Source organism: Equus quagga, chromosome 12 (assembly GCF_021613505.1).
Source record: "Equus quagga isolate Etosha38 chromosome 12, UCLA_HA_Equagga_1.0, whole genome shotgun sequence".
Taxonomy (NCBI): domain Eukaryota; kingdom Metazoa; phylum Chordata; class Mammalia; order Perissodactyla; family Equidae; genus Equus; species Equus quagga.
The window spans coordinates 90,079,449-90,093,667 of NC_060278.1; the positions used below are offsets into that span (position 1 = coordinate 90,079,449).

Below are 14,219 nucleotides of genomic sequence, written 5' to 3' on the forward strand. Positions count from 1 at the left end.
TGAAATTCATATGGAATTGAAGGGACCTAGAATAGTCAAACAATCTTGAAAAAGAAGAACAATGTAGGATTCCCAATTTTAAAACTTACTACAAAGCTTTGCTAATCAAGACAGGGTGGTAGGCATAAATTGGTGAAATATAATTGAGAATCCACAAATAAAGCCATGTATCTATGGTCAGCTGATTTTCAACAGGAATACCAAGAACATTGAATGGGGAAAGAATAGTCTCTTCAACAAATGGTGCTGAGACAATTGGATATCTACGTGCTCACAAATGATAGTTGGATCCTTACCTCACACCACATTCAAAAATTAACTCAAAATCAGGCCAGCCCCAGTGGCCTAGTGGTTAAGTTTGGCATGCTCCGCTTTGGTGGCCTGTGTTCAGTTCCTGGGCACAGACCTACACAACTCATCTCTCAGTGGCCGTGCTATGGCAGTGGCTCACATACAAAAAGAGGAAGACTGACAGTAGGTGTTAGCTCAGGGCAAATCTTCCTCAGAAAAAAAAGAACAAAAACCTCAGAATGAATCAAAGACCTAAATGTAAGAACTAAAACTTAAACTTTTAGAAGAAAGTATAGATATAAATCTTCGTGACATTGGATTTGACACAGTTTCTTAGCTATGACACCAAAAGTATGAACATCAAAAGAAAAAATAGGTAAGTTGGACTTAATCAAAATTGAAAACATTTGTGTTTCAAAGGACATTTTAAAGAAAGTGAAAAGATAACCCCTGAAATGGATGAACATGTTTGCAAATCATGTATCTGTTACGGGGCTTGTATCCGGAATAAAGATCTCTTACAACTTATTGGTAAAGATAATTAAGCTATTTATTTGCTACAATGAGCAAAGGATCTCAATAGACATTTCTCCATAGGAGATATACAAATGACCAGTAAACACATGAAAAGCTGCTTGACATCATTAGTTATTAAGGAAATGAAAATCAAAACCACAATGAGATACCATTTTACACCCAGTAGGATGGCTAGAACCCAAAAGTCAAAAGACAGGTGTTGGCAGGGATGTGGAGAAATCAGAGGGGCTGGCCTGGTGGCAGAGCCGTTAAGTGTGCACGTTCCCCTTTGGTGGCCTGGGGTTTGCCGGTTCAGATCCTGAGTGCAGACATGGCACCACTTGGCAAGCCATGCTCTGGTAGGCACCCCACATATAAAGTAGAGGAAGATGGGCATGGATGTCAGATGGAGCTCAGGGCCAGTCTTCCTCAGCAAAAAGAGGAGGATTGGCAGCAGATGTTAGCTCAGGGCTAACCTTCCTCAAAAAAAAGAGAAATCAGAACGCTTGTGCACTGCTGATGGGATGTAAAATGGTGCAGCCTCTTTGGAAGACAGTCTGACAGTTCTTCAAAAGGTTAAACATGGAGTTACTGTGTGCCCCAGCAGTTCTCCCAGGCGTACCATACACCCAAGAGAAATGAAAGCATGTGTCCACACAAAACTTGTAAACAAATATCTATAGCAGCATCATTCATAATAGCCAAAAGGTGGAAACTCCCCAAATGTCCATCAGTGGATGAATGGACAGACAAGTTGTGGCATATCCATGCAATGGACTAATATTCAGCCATAGGAAAGAATGAAGGACTGATACATGCCACAACATGGATGAACCTAGAAAACATTATGCTAGGTGAAAGAAGCCAGTCACAAAGACCACATATTGTATGCTACTGTTTACTTGAAATGTCCAGAATAGGCAAATCCATAGAGACAGAAAGTAGATCAGTAGTTGCTTAGGGCTAGGATGGGATGGGGAGGGTAGGAGGATGATGGCTAAAGGGTAGGGAATTTATTGTTAAGGTAATGAAAATGTTCTGTAATTGTGGTTATGGTTGCACGTATCTGTGAACGACGTACTAGAATCCATTGAACTGTACATTGTAAATGGATGAATTGTATGGTATGTGAGTTGTATCTTGATAAAGCTGATAAAAAGAAAGCAGCAGGAATAATAGGCGATCCGTAATCCTACCGCCTTGGACTAACCTCTGTTAGCATTTTGATCTGTTTCTTTCTAGTCATTTTTTAATGCATGTTTTTCACATAATTGAGGTACATAACTTTAGAATTAGAATAGAATTTTGAATGTAGAATTTTTTACGTATAAGTGTGAATATTACCTTTTGTGCATTCTGACCGTAAGAATTTGTTCATTCTATGGCAGACTCTCCTCTAATTGTTAGCAAGCATGTAATATTCCATGTAGGTATACCATAATGTAATAATTTTGTCATTGGTGGACATTTAAGTTGTTTTTATTTTTCTTTCTTCTATTGTAAAGGATACTGCAGTAAATATACTTTTTTCAAAAAAAAATAGATTGGCACCTGAGCTAACATGTGTTGCCAATCTTTTTCTTCTTCTTCTTCTTCTTCTTCTTCTTCTTCTTCTTCTCCCCAAAGCCCCCCAGTGAATAGTTGTATTTTCTAGTTGTGATTGCCTCTGGTTGTGGCATGTGGGACGCCACCTCAGCATGGCCTGACGAGCGGCGCCGTGTCCATGCCCGGGATCTGAACTGGCAAAACCCTGGGCCGCTGAAGTGGAGCACGCTAACTTAACCACTCAGCCATGGGGCCGACCTGCACTTTTTTTTAAGACTAGAACATCCCCATGCAATGCCTTATATGAAACCTCTTTTGTTCCCAGAGAAAAGAAGATCTCCCGGAGCAGTGCCCTGAAGGTGCTGGACCATGCCATGATTGGGCCCGAGGGCACAGACAATTGTCATAAGTTTGTTGACATTCTTGGCCTACGAACCATCTTTCCGCTCTTTATGAAATCTCCCAGGAAGATCAAGAAAGTGGGGACCACTGAGAAGGAACATGAAGGTAAGTTTACCAGAGAATTTACATGAAGGGCAGGGTTCACCAGTGCCTGATTTAGGTGCATTAGGAGAAATGGGGGAAATGAGAGCTCCTTGGAAAAACTCTTCAACTGAGGAGTAGACTCTGAGGTGGAAGAGTGTTACCTTTTTCTTTTCTGTCATCTTATTTTCTGTGCATGGAAAACAACCCAGAGACCACAGATCGCTGATGGTCTTGGTTGCACTAGTTCTCTGCTTGCTTGGAATCCTGATGGTTCCATTTTCTTCTGGCCTGTTAATAAGTCTGTGCGTGAGGGTTTTTTCTTCGCTATAATTTGTAGCAAGGTGTCTCTCTGATGGAAGACCCTTTTGAAAAGAGTAATGAGGTGGCAACACATGTCACCTCCGGAGTGGTGCTTTCATGTATTTCTGTATTAAAGTATGATTCAGCCAACATCAGGAATTGCCGAAATAAACTATTTACAGCCCAGGTTCTTCTTTTTATGTTTCTCCTCCCTGATGGTGCACACTCCCAGCAAAATGCTGCCATGAATTGCGATGCTATAACCCAAGTAGTTACTGCTAGGCCAATCTCTTCCTGCTATTGTCTAGCGGCCTGCTGCATCCCTCCCCCCAGTAGATAGCCGCAGTGCAATCGGGAAGGCCATGGATTTATGAGCATTGACAGTTTTACTGAAGGCTAACGGACACTTGCAGGGGATTTACGTGGTCAGAAGGTTATTTTAAAGTGTGGAGAGGGGGCAAAAAGTGGGGTGAGGACGTGGTATGTGAGAGAGGAGGAGCACCTGAGCTGATTGGCTAGTTTGGTTGTCTTTTCAGAAGTTAACAGTTGTCCCATGGTTTGGGTGATTGTTTTCGTCAGTGACTGGCATAGGTCTGCAGGATCTTTTGCATTCATCACCCTCCTGGATAAATGTTTGAGTATTCCCGTCTCTCTCTTCTCAAATTGACTTGGCTTATTAGTCTCTTCCAACTTAGAGTGGCTAAACGGAAGGTGATATGACCTGTCTTCAGTGGTCACCTCTACTGATATTTTCTCTGATCATACCAGCTCTCCAGAGACAACACAGAAATCTAGCAAGGGAAGAACTGGCAGTGCAAAGAACTGTGGACTAGGGATGTGAGAACAAGTAGAGTTCAGTTCGCCTCAAATCAGATATTCGCCAAAACCCAGCTGTAAACATGTTCACCCACTGCCGGTTTTTTTCTTTCCTCAATGGAAATTCCACACAGTGAGGCCATGGGAGAGGGAATGGGTGGTCTTGGAGACCTAGGAGATGAAATTTTGGTGACAGCCACCATCTGTTGAAAACCTGCCATGTTCCTAGCACTGCTGCAGTAGGTGCTGTCTTCTTTAGGCCTCGCAACCTATGAAGCAGATGGTGGTATCCTTGTTTCTTTAGATGAGGAAATCAGCTGAGACGGGAACCAGGCTGTGGTTCTACAGCTAACCAGCTGTATGACTTTAGACCCTTTGTTTAACTTCTCTGGTCTGTAAAATGAGGAAACTAGACTAGTGAACTAGAAACTCTGTTAACTGTACCTTAAGGTTCTGAGGCACAGGTCCTAGTTATCCAGGCTTTGTCCTATAATCCAGGAATCTCAAGGACTGTGCTGTGGCTGACCTGCTGGTTTCTATTGAAAGACTTGATGCTGCATCTTGAGCACGCTTGAAGAAAGTGAAGGAAAACAGCCCTTAGCAGGCTCTTGCTCTGTGTGCATGGTCCTGAGAGAAGGAGAAGTGACAGATTCAGTGAGCAGCTGTTTTCCTTCTGAAAAATGTGCCAGTGGTGTGCTGGTAACAGTACATTGCTTTAGAGTACCCGCATTAGGAATTTGATAACATTATATTAGTGAGGGCAATGGCTCGGTAAGACAGCCCCAGGAAGACATGTTTGGACTGTAATGGCTAGTGGTGATGAGCTCTGCATCCTGAACACACCAGCACCCAGAAAGAAGTGAACCTCATGGAGAAAACACAGCCCTGGGCCTCCTCCCACCCCTGCCGCCTGCTGCTGCTCCTGCAGACTGGCCCTCAGGCCCTGAATGACAGAGTGAGAATGGAGGCAGAACAGGGCAGGGGCACCTTGTGCAAGGTTTCTTTGTCCTGTCTTGTCCTCTGGGTTACTCTTCATGAGCTGGCCCTTCTGATGCAAGTGGACCAGGTTTGTGTGGTAAGCTAGAGCACAGTAGCCTCAGACCATCAGGAGTATTTGCAGAAATGCCCACCTCATTCCTGCCCCCAGACTTCCACCATGCTCTTGCCTCCATCCACAATAATTTTCTCTGACCTATCTGCCTGGTCATCCTTTAGGTCCTTAGTTTTGATGTCACTTTCTCAGGGAAGCATATTATGAGCCCCTAGACTAGAATAGAGCCTCTTATTAAATGGACTCTTGGTCCCAGGACTTTGCCTTCATGGCCCTTAAGATTATGGAACCAATGGCCTTGTCACCTCTGAGTCCCAGGGCCTAGCCCAGTGCTTGGCATGTGGTGGATGCACAGTAAATATTTTTTGACTACATGAGTGAACAGCCACTTCCCTAAAGGACTGCTCACTGAGGGCAAACATGGACTTGGGCTTTCCCAGAACCCTACAAGCTTGAAGTCAATACAGTTCAGGTTGACGGTTGTCAGTTATACACCAGGGGTGAGTGAGTGGTCTTCAACTCAGCTTGTTTGGAAGCAAAAACAAGTGGGTTGCTAGCCATAAGTTTCACTTTGTCTCATGGGCTTAGAAATTATGAGCAGAAGCCCCTCCTCTAGAGCCATGTCCTTAAGAACCATGTTGTGGACAGAGCTTCCTTATAGGTGAGGCCACCCTGTGACAAGCTGCTTTTGGGGATCCAGCAACTCCTAATTAAGCACTATGGGCTGAGAATCGGCTTGCCCGTCCAGAGCCTCTGGAGGGCATCCCTGCACTCTTCCCTTTTTTGTCAAACCTCAGGAGCTTGTTGCATATCAGAGTTAGCCACTCTAATTTCACCCTGGTCCAGTCTCAGCCCCTGTCACTTCTCAGGACCTTCCCCAGACTTCTCCAGTAGCAATGGAGCCTCCTGTAGTACAGATGGATCCATGTTTATCAACCATGCCAGCTTGGGCAAATTCCCAGATTCTTGGAGCCTTAGTTGCCTCATCTGTAAAATGCTAGATCTACCACATAGAGTGGTTATGAGGGTCAGGTGAGATGACACGTGTTAACTTAGCACAGACCCCAGATAGAGTAGGCGCTTTAAGCAGTATGAGTTCTCTCCTCTACCAAACCTGTCTCCAGTTCTGCCCGCCCTGACCTTGGCCACACGCACCCATCCTTGTAAGAAGTTGCTGGGAAGCCAGGCGGAGACTGCCCACAGGTTGGCTGGGGAAGACTGGGAGAGTGTGGGTTTTACTGGCCTGCAGTCTAATTGCTCCATGGTAGCTGCGTGAGAATGGGCAAACTCCTTCTTGATGCGAATGTCAGGAGTATGATATGCTAAATAGTGGGGTGGCATAAAGAGAGCTGTGTTTCCAAAGCTAACAAAAGGGATTGGGAGAGGAGAATCTTTAGATTAAGGTGACTCTAGAGAGGAGGGAAGAAGCAAAAACCCACCCTATAACCTAGAATTGCTGGTAATTTAGTTCCTCTTTTGTGAGTTGGGGTGGAGAAGGAAAAGAATCACTGTAATTGAAATCCATTCAGGTTTGCATAATAAAACCTTCAGAAATAGATTAGGGAGGCTCTTAGCCTGGGGGGATGGGTTGGAAAGAAGAAATTTACCCTTGGGTGCAATAGCATGATTGGCTGCCTCCTTGGTTTTCTAAAGAATAGCACAGTGTATATTGTCTCCTTGGTATTAACTGCTTCAAAACAGGAGGGAAGAAGAAAAGAGCTGGGATCCAGGAATGGCATTTGACCTTTACTTCTTGTCTCTTTTTTAAATTCTTATTAAAATAGGTCTAATTTTCTTGGTATTGCTTCATTAGGTAGGTGAGTTATTGAGTTTGTAGCAGTTCTAGTTAATTGTGCTGTTTTAACATGGTTCCCCTGGAGGCTATTACGAGCTTTAAGGGGGTGAGCTCCCCAGCACTGTGTGGGTGTGTGGTGTGCATGCTAGGCATATGCACACATTTTACCTCATCAACAGTGACAGCAGCTGATAACAGGTCTGTGCTTTAAAGAATGCTTTTCTGTCTTCTGCGAAGAATTGTAAGTAACTCTGGTAGACTCCACATGTCGGGAAGTGTGTAGTTGCCTGGTGCTTCTTGGACTCTTAACAGCAAGGAAGTGCAGACCAGAGCTGCCACCTGCCAGGGTTAGAAGAGGGAAATGGCAAAACTTCTCCTGCAGTCAAGAAGAAGGGAGTTCAGCCAACATAGGTGAAAAAGAAGCACTTTGAATGTCTCCATGGTGGGCTGTGGTAATGACATGGCATTGTGGGGCCAGCTTTTGTTGGGGCTCCTGCTATGTTCAAAATTTAACAAAGAAGGGATGGCCCGGTGGCATAGTGCTTGAGTTTGGCGTGCTCTGCTGTGGCGGTGCGGGTTAGTGGGTTCGGATCCTGGGTGTGGACCTCTGTTACTCGTCAGCCATGTTGTGGCAGCGACCCACATACAAAGTAGAGAAGATTGGCATAGATGTTAGCTTGGGGCGAATTTCCCTCAGCAAAAACAAAAATTAACAAAGACCTACTGTGTGACAGGAACGAAATAGAATGCCTGTCCTGCAGGAGGCTGCTCTTTCCTAGTGTTCCGTCTGCAGATCTTTTTCTTCAGCTTGTCTCCCAAGCGTTCATTTTTGCATGGGTTGGCCGTGTCTTCCCCCAGTTCTTTCTTTTTACTCCACGTATTCTCCTTCATCTTAGCTACTACCTGCAGCTTTACCCTCCATCTCTTTACTGTTGATTCCCAAATCTTCATCCTTGTCTCTACACTAGATACTCCATGTCTGGTGAAGCAGACAACCCCACCAGATACTCAAACTCAATTCGTTCAAAACTGTACTCACTCCTTCATTGCCCAAGTCTCTTCTGCTTTTCCTATCCTGGTAAATGTCACCACCCTCTATTCTGCCACTTAAGACAGAAATCAACGCATTATGCTTAACTCTGTATTCCCTGCATGTAATTGATCATAAGTCCTATAAGTTCTCCCTTATAGAAATCTCTTGCATCAGTCTTCTCCATTGCCACTGACTCTGCCCTCATCACCTCTCCTGAACTATCACTGCAGCTTAATAAGTCTCCCTGCTTTAGTCTCCCACTTCTCCTGTCCTCTCCAAGTCTGCCCTCCACACCCAAGGGAGAGACTCTCAGCCCTCAACAAATTTACAGTTTAAAGAAGGAGCAAAATACACGTGGGGGAAAAAACAACTTTACAGATATTTACCAAAAAACTGTATTAGCAAGTACAGAGACATACCAGGCAAGAGTGCTTCATTATTAAAGGGAACAAGAGCAGGAATGCTTAGAGAGGAAGGCTCTTCTGATGGAAGGGAGATGATGACACAGCCTGGACCAAAGGCATTTCAGCCTACAGTTCATTTGTTATTACCTGTATCCAGCGTCTGTTGGAGTGTCTTCACACATCTGATTGTATTTGAACCTTACAACAACCCCACACGGTTGGTGTTATTTCTCATTCTGAAGATGAGGAAATTGTAAGACTCAAGGAAATCATGACTTTAAGCCATGCAGTGGGTAAGTGGCTAAACTATGGCTTAGACCCTCAGCTTCTGATCACTAATCTCACACTCGTTTCATGAAATCATGCCGTTGGTATTTGCTCTTCTAGTTTCAAATTAGCCTGCTCTCTTCAGGATGCTGGTGAAGTTGAAAGTTCTTGATCAGAAGACCTTGGTTCTAATCTTGGTGCTGACCTAGGGCAGGTTGTCATGGTGATGGGTACTCTTACTTATCTTTTCAAATTGTACAGGTTGTTAGAAACAAATAGCAAAATGACTTGATAAAATTGTGGTTAGGCATTTCTGGTGCCTATCACAGCACTTGGTACATAGTAGGTGGTCAGTAAATATTGGTTGAATGAACAAATGAATTTATTTAACATCTGTGTACCATGTACCATTTACAGTTAAGATCAAGACATATGCCAGTAGTTAAGAGCATTGTGGAATTCAAAGGATTCTTACCATGTTAGCCAAGTTATGGTTCTTCCATAAGGCCACTCAGCATCTGTCCCATAGTAGTGTTTAATACAGATTTGTTTATGCATCTGTAAGAATAGGATGAATACCTACCTTCTTGGGTTATTGTGAGAGTTATTATTGAGAGGTGACTTATGCAGTCTAACATAGTGTGGGGGGTTGATAAATGTTAGTTTATTACAGATAATTCTTTTAACAGTGACCCCAGACATCACACTGTGGTAATAAATGTTATATTAGAGGTTGTGGAAGCCCAGAGGAAGGATTATTCTAGGGGTTCTGGGAATGCTTAAGAGAAGAGATGGCTTTTGAGTGTTCCGTGAAAGATAAATAGTATTTCATTCGTATACCAGTGAAGGGAGTGGTGGAGGGGACAGTGAATGCTAAGGCATGTATAGCTAATTATTGTGATACAGATGATAAAGAGCATGGACTTTGAATTAAGACAAGATTTGGGTTGGTGTCTTAGTCTTGTCATTTACTAGCTGTGTGACTTCAGGAAAGTTACTTAACCTCTCTGAGCCTGTATTTCCTCAATTGTAAAATTGGGATAATATTGGAATCTATCCTATAAGGGTGCCATGTGAGGATTAAATAAAGTTAATGTGGATCAAGTGCCTAGCACATTGCCTGCTTCATTAATACTAGTGGCTGAGATGAGGATGGGTTTCCCATTGGTGTTCCTCTTTCTTCTACACTGTTAGTAATTTTAAAAGTACTCTCCTGAAGACATGCTTCCCCTCCCTGAATCTGCCATTCATCCAGGTGGATTGTAAACATGCCAGTCCTGTGTGGAATGTAAGACAAAAACCCAGAGAGGACATACCAGGGAGCCCCAGGTCCCCACCTTTCCATATTATATCAATAAACAGAGAATTCAAAGATTGCCCCCTCTTTTCGTCTTCCCCAACCTTGAAAATCACAAAGGGTTGGTTATAGTGGTCAGAACGATGAGCAAGTAAAGAGTGAACGGTGTTTAATTTTAAGAATGGCATTAAGTCATGTACTAAGAGGCACTTAATGTTAAACAAGGATGGAAATGTCTTGCTGCTTTTTTTTGTTGCTATTTGAAAACCTTATAATTGAACGGTTTCTGGATCCGTTCCTTTTCTCTCCCTCCAGCTGCTTGTCTCATTCCTGACCTCAGATGACGAAATGTAGGGATGCTGAAATAAGCAGTGTGTTTAGACTCTCATCAGGCTTGAGGGGATGATTTTGAGTGTTGCACATCTGGTTTGCTCACTGGTTCCAGCCATATTAAGGATTTACCCACAGGCCTCTCCCAAGTAGAGCACAGCATACTTGTTTGCCAATGAGGAAGACAGTGAAACAGAGGATGTCTTTGCCATCCTGCAAGAAACTAGTCTTCCCTTTTGTCAGGAGGAGGGGGAGAACATGCTAATGGCCAGGTCACATTTATTGGGCATCTACTAATATACCCAGGACTTTACAGGTGTCATACTTTATGAATTAGGCATTTCTGTCTTCTTTTTACAGATGAGTCTCAGCGTTTGTTAATTACTAGATACCTTTTAGCAAGTAGGTGACAAAAGCAGAATTTGAGCTTAGGTCTGCTTCTAAAGCTTCTTCCAACACCAAGGTGGCTCTGGTGGTCTGGTGGCTCTGGTTGGTACCCAGTGCCAGCACAGAATAGGGGAAAGAGGATTGTCTTTGTAAGCAAACAGACCTGGCTTCAAATCCCAGCTCTACCCCGAAACTAGCTGATGGCCTTGGGCAAGTTATTCTCTCTGGACCTTGAATTCCTCTTCAATCAATAAGCCTGAAAAAACTTTTCTCAAAGAGTTGTGTGGAGAATAACGGTCATGAACATCCTGCGTGGTCTCTAGCATGTGGACATTTAATAAATGGTAATATAGTTGCTGCATATCAGCCTCCTTTCAAAAATGGTCATCCCTACCTCTCCCAGTTCTCATGTTTACCTATAGGATAGGATGCAAACTCCTTGGCTTTTGTGGGTGTGAAGTCCAGTCGTGGACCAGGACTCCATGTGTGGACAGGCTAGGTCATAACAAGAGCTACCAAAGAAATGGGACAGCCACTGTTTATCATGATGGCCTATTAACCTGGACCATTAGTCATAATCCTTAGGTAAGAGTTAGCCAGGTGAAGGAACGTCAAGAGACAAAAGCAACACGGATAAAATAAAAGCTGGGAGGGACAGACTGCAGTGATCCTTAAACCTAGCTGCCCATCAGAAGCATCTGGAATCTTGTTTAAAATGTAGTCTTCTGAGACACATTCTCAGAGTTTCCAGTTTAACCAGTCTGCATAATGTCGGTAAATCTGTATTTTTATTACGCTTCCCAGGAGTACCCTCTGAGCCCAGTCTGGCACCAGCCCTTGGTGAGAAGAGCATGCAGCAGGAGATTAGATAGTTAAGCAGAGGCCAGCCCTTGAAGGACCCTGCAGAGCTGTTGTGAGGATTGACTGAGTTCATATATGTACCATGCTTAGGACTGAACCTGGCACATAGTAAACATTCATTAATGTTAGTAGTTATTGCTGTTCTTATAGTTCTTTTATTATGTTATACTGAAAAATGACTCCCCCCAGGTTTTTACAGGTCATAGGTATGGTACTCATTTTAGTTATTTTGACTATTTCAGCTAATTTAGCACAAATTCAATTTTGACATTGAGATCCTGGGTGGAGAGGATGAAGGAGAAACATTTATCACTCCTGTTTTTATTTTGCATTTTTCATTCTGCCGGGTAGGAATTTAGTTCTTTAGTGGCAGCATTAGCTGAATTCTTATTTTGGATATAGAATTTTCCACTGGTACGTTTATTATTTTATCAATATGACTCTGTTAGTTTTCATTTATAATCTTGATTAAATTTTATAGAAATAGTTTAGTATGCAATGTATCTCCTTTATAGAAGTAAAACAAATACCAAGAGTGTAGACGCAACAGTAGAGAAATAACCAAACCTTTTTAGGTTATTTCTCCAACATTTTTAGGTGGTGCCAAAATCAGGAAATAACCTAAGGGCTAGGCAGTAATTAACTGTGGGCCCTGGTTTATTAAAATGTGACGCACAATCTTTCCTGGCATGTGCTTCCTAATGTTACCTTTTGAGCACTTTTTTTGTTCTGAGTACTCTGATAGGCTTTTTACATTCATTATCTCATTTCACCTATTTCTCACAATAACCCTTTGAGCTGTGTGTTATTACCCACATTATACAGATGAGAACACCGAGGCTTCAAGAAGTTGTCTTTGTCTAGAGATCACACGGCTGGTATACGGCCTCACTAGGATTTTAACCTAGAATTTTTCCTTCGTTTCTGGAAATTGAATCCTGTGCAGTTGTATTTTTCTTTTATCTAAATCAAGGTTGCTCCCCTATAGTGGGCCTAATTTAATCTTGATGTCTTTTCCTATTTGGTTTCTGTAAGTCATCAGTAGTCCTGCCCCCAGTACGGCATACGTAACATTTATCTCTCAATCTCGAACATTTCACTCAGCCAGTTTGTTCGCCTCTTCTTGGCTTCCAGCTTTAGGGTGTATCTGCCCCCTGATAGCCTCCTCTCAGCCTGTCACGTCTGAAGCTCAGCACTGCTTCAGCCTTCGGTTTCTCTTCCTAAACATTCTCGCCTGCTTACCTTGCAATTGCCTGCCGTTGGTTAAACACTTCGCTCAGCACTCTGGCCTATTTTCTCCCTCTGTTGGCCCCTTCTTGAGAACGAGACATAAATCTGTAATTTTTGACTCTCACTGATGAGTCTCACTTGAAGCGCTTTGACAGAATACACATGCCTGAGCCCTACCTCCAGAAATTCTGAAGACCAGGACTCTGAGCATCTATATTTTTCAGAAAGCTGCAGAGCCTGTTGCTCAGCTAGTGCTGAGAACCACTGGCCAGAATGCTCAGAGCACAAGCCTTGGTGACATGGTGGGTCTTAGGGGGAGCGTGTTAAAAATAGCTTTCTTGCTTTTTCTGAGTATGAATAAAATAACCTACTGTAGAAGATTCAAGCATTGTGGAAAAGGATGAAGGGAAAGTAAAAATCACCCAGTCTGACCCGCCCAGACTTAATTACTGGAAACATTGTGGACACTGTCCACTCACACATCTGTGTTAGGGGTGGGGTTGTATATATGTGCATATAAATGGAATCATGGTGTATATGCTATTTTGTAACCTGTTTTTACTCAGTGTGTCTTGAGCATCTTTGTCAGGGGTGAGCCTTTATTACACTTAGGAAGCTAGACTCTATTTTTAGAAGGCAGGATAGATTTCAGTTAAGTGACTGGGTTGAGGAGGTGCTGGCAGTTTGGAAAGGTAGCTGTGCTTGGACGGCAACGTTGCCTCTTCCAAGTGTTGTGAGTGTGCTGGGCCTTGAGGATGGTCAGGTGTGGGCTGAAGGCTGAGGCTTCCAAGTTCGTTGGGTTACAGAATAGGGGGAAGTGAAGATGCCTTTCAAATGGTATTTATTAAAAATGTGTGAATATTTGACTGTCTTAGACATATTGGCATCTAATAGTAGATATGATGTGGAAGAGAACAAACTGAAAATAGACTTGTATACGTTTCAGTGTGCATAAAGGATGCGGTTACATGTGTTGGATGTTTGTTAGTGTCCACCTTCCTGGACTCTCATGATATTGGATGTGAATTTTATACGCAGTGGCCTGCAGGTTGCTGGGGAAATGCTCTGTGTATTTAATCATGTTGCAGTCTTACTTGTTTGTTTTTTTTATGCTAAGAAAATGTCTTCGGCTTGCTTTTATAGTCAAATTGATTTTGCTTGTGGGTGTCCAGATGCTGATAAGCTGTAATTAGCATAAGAAGGAGGTTGGAAAGATGTTGAACATTCTTTTCTGGTAGCCAAACAAAGGGGCCCCCAAAGAGAAATTATCCTCAGGTGTCAGGTTCAAGAGGAGCAGCTCTTTTCTCCTTTAGATGCCGGTCTATTAAAGGATATGTGTGTTGGGCTAGGAGGTCACTGCTGGGGATGGAGTCAGAGAACCGTGCTGTGAAGCATCGTAGGGGTGGTTTTCTGCAGCCGCGTGCCTTTGTGAGCATAGTAACTTCAAATCCCTTAAATGGCCTATCAGAAAGGAGCCCTGGGCTGGGTTCAGAAGATCTGGATTTGTGTTTCTGTCAAGATTCACGCTCAGGGTCTGTGACTTGGGCAAGTCGTTTGCTCTCTCTGAACCTATTTCCTTGCCTTTAAGAGAGAGACAATAGTATTTCACA

At 43.2% G+C, this 14,219-nt stretch overlaps 1 protein-coding gene across 2 annotated transcripts in view; it reads left to right on the top strand.

Annotated features, from left to right (window-relative positions):
* Nucleotides 1-14,219, top strand: part of CTNNBL1 (catenin beta like 1) — a 154,557-nt gene that overhangs the window by 91,218 nt on the left and 49,120 nt on the right. For both annotated transcript variants that reach the window (XM_046679178.1, XM_046679179.1), the window contains exon 11: nucleotides 2,678-2,859. In XM_046679178.1, coding sequence (XP_046535134.1) covers nucleotides 2,678-2,859 — 182 coding nt within the window. The remainder of the gene's footprint in view (nucleotides 1-2,677; nucleotides 2,860-14,219) is intronic.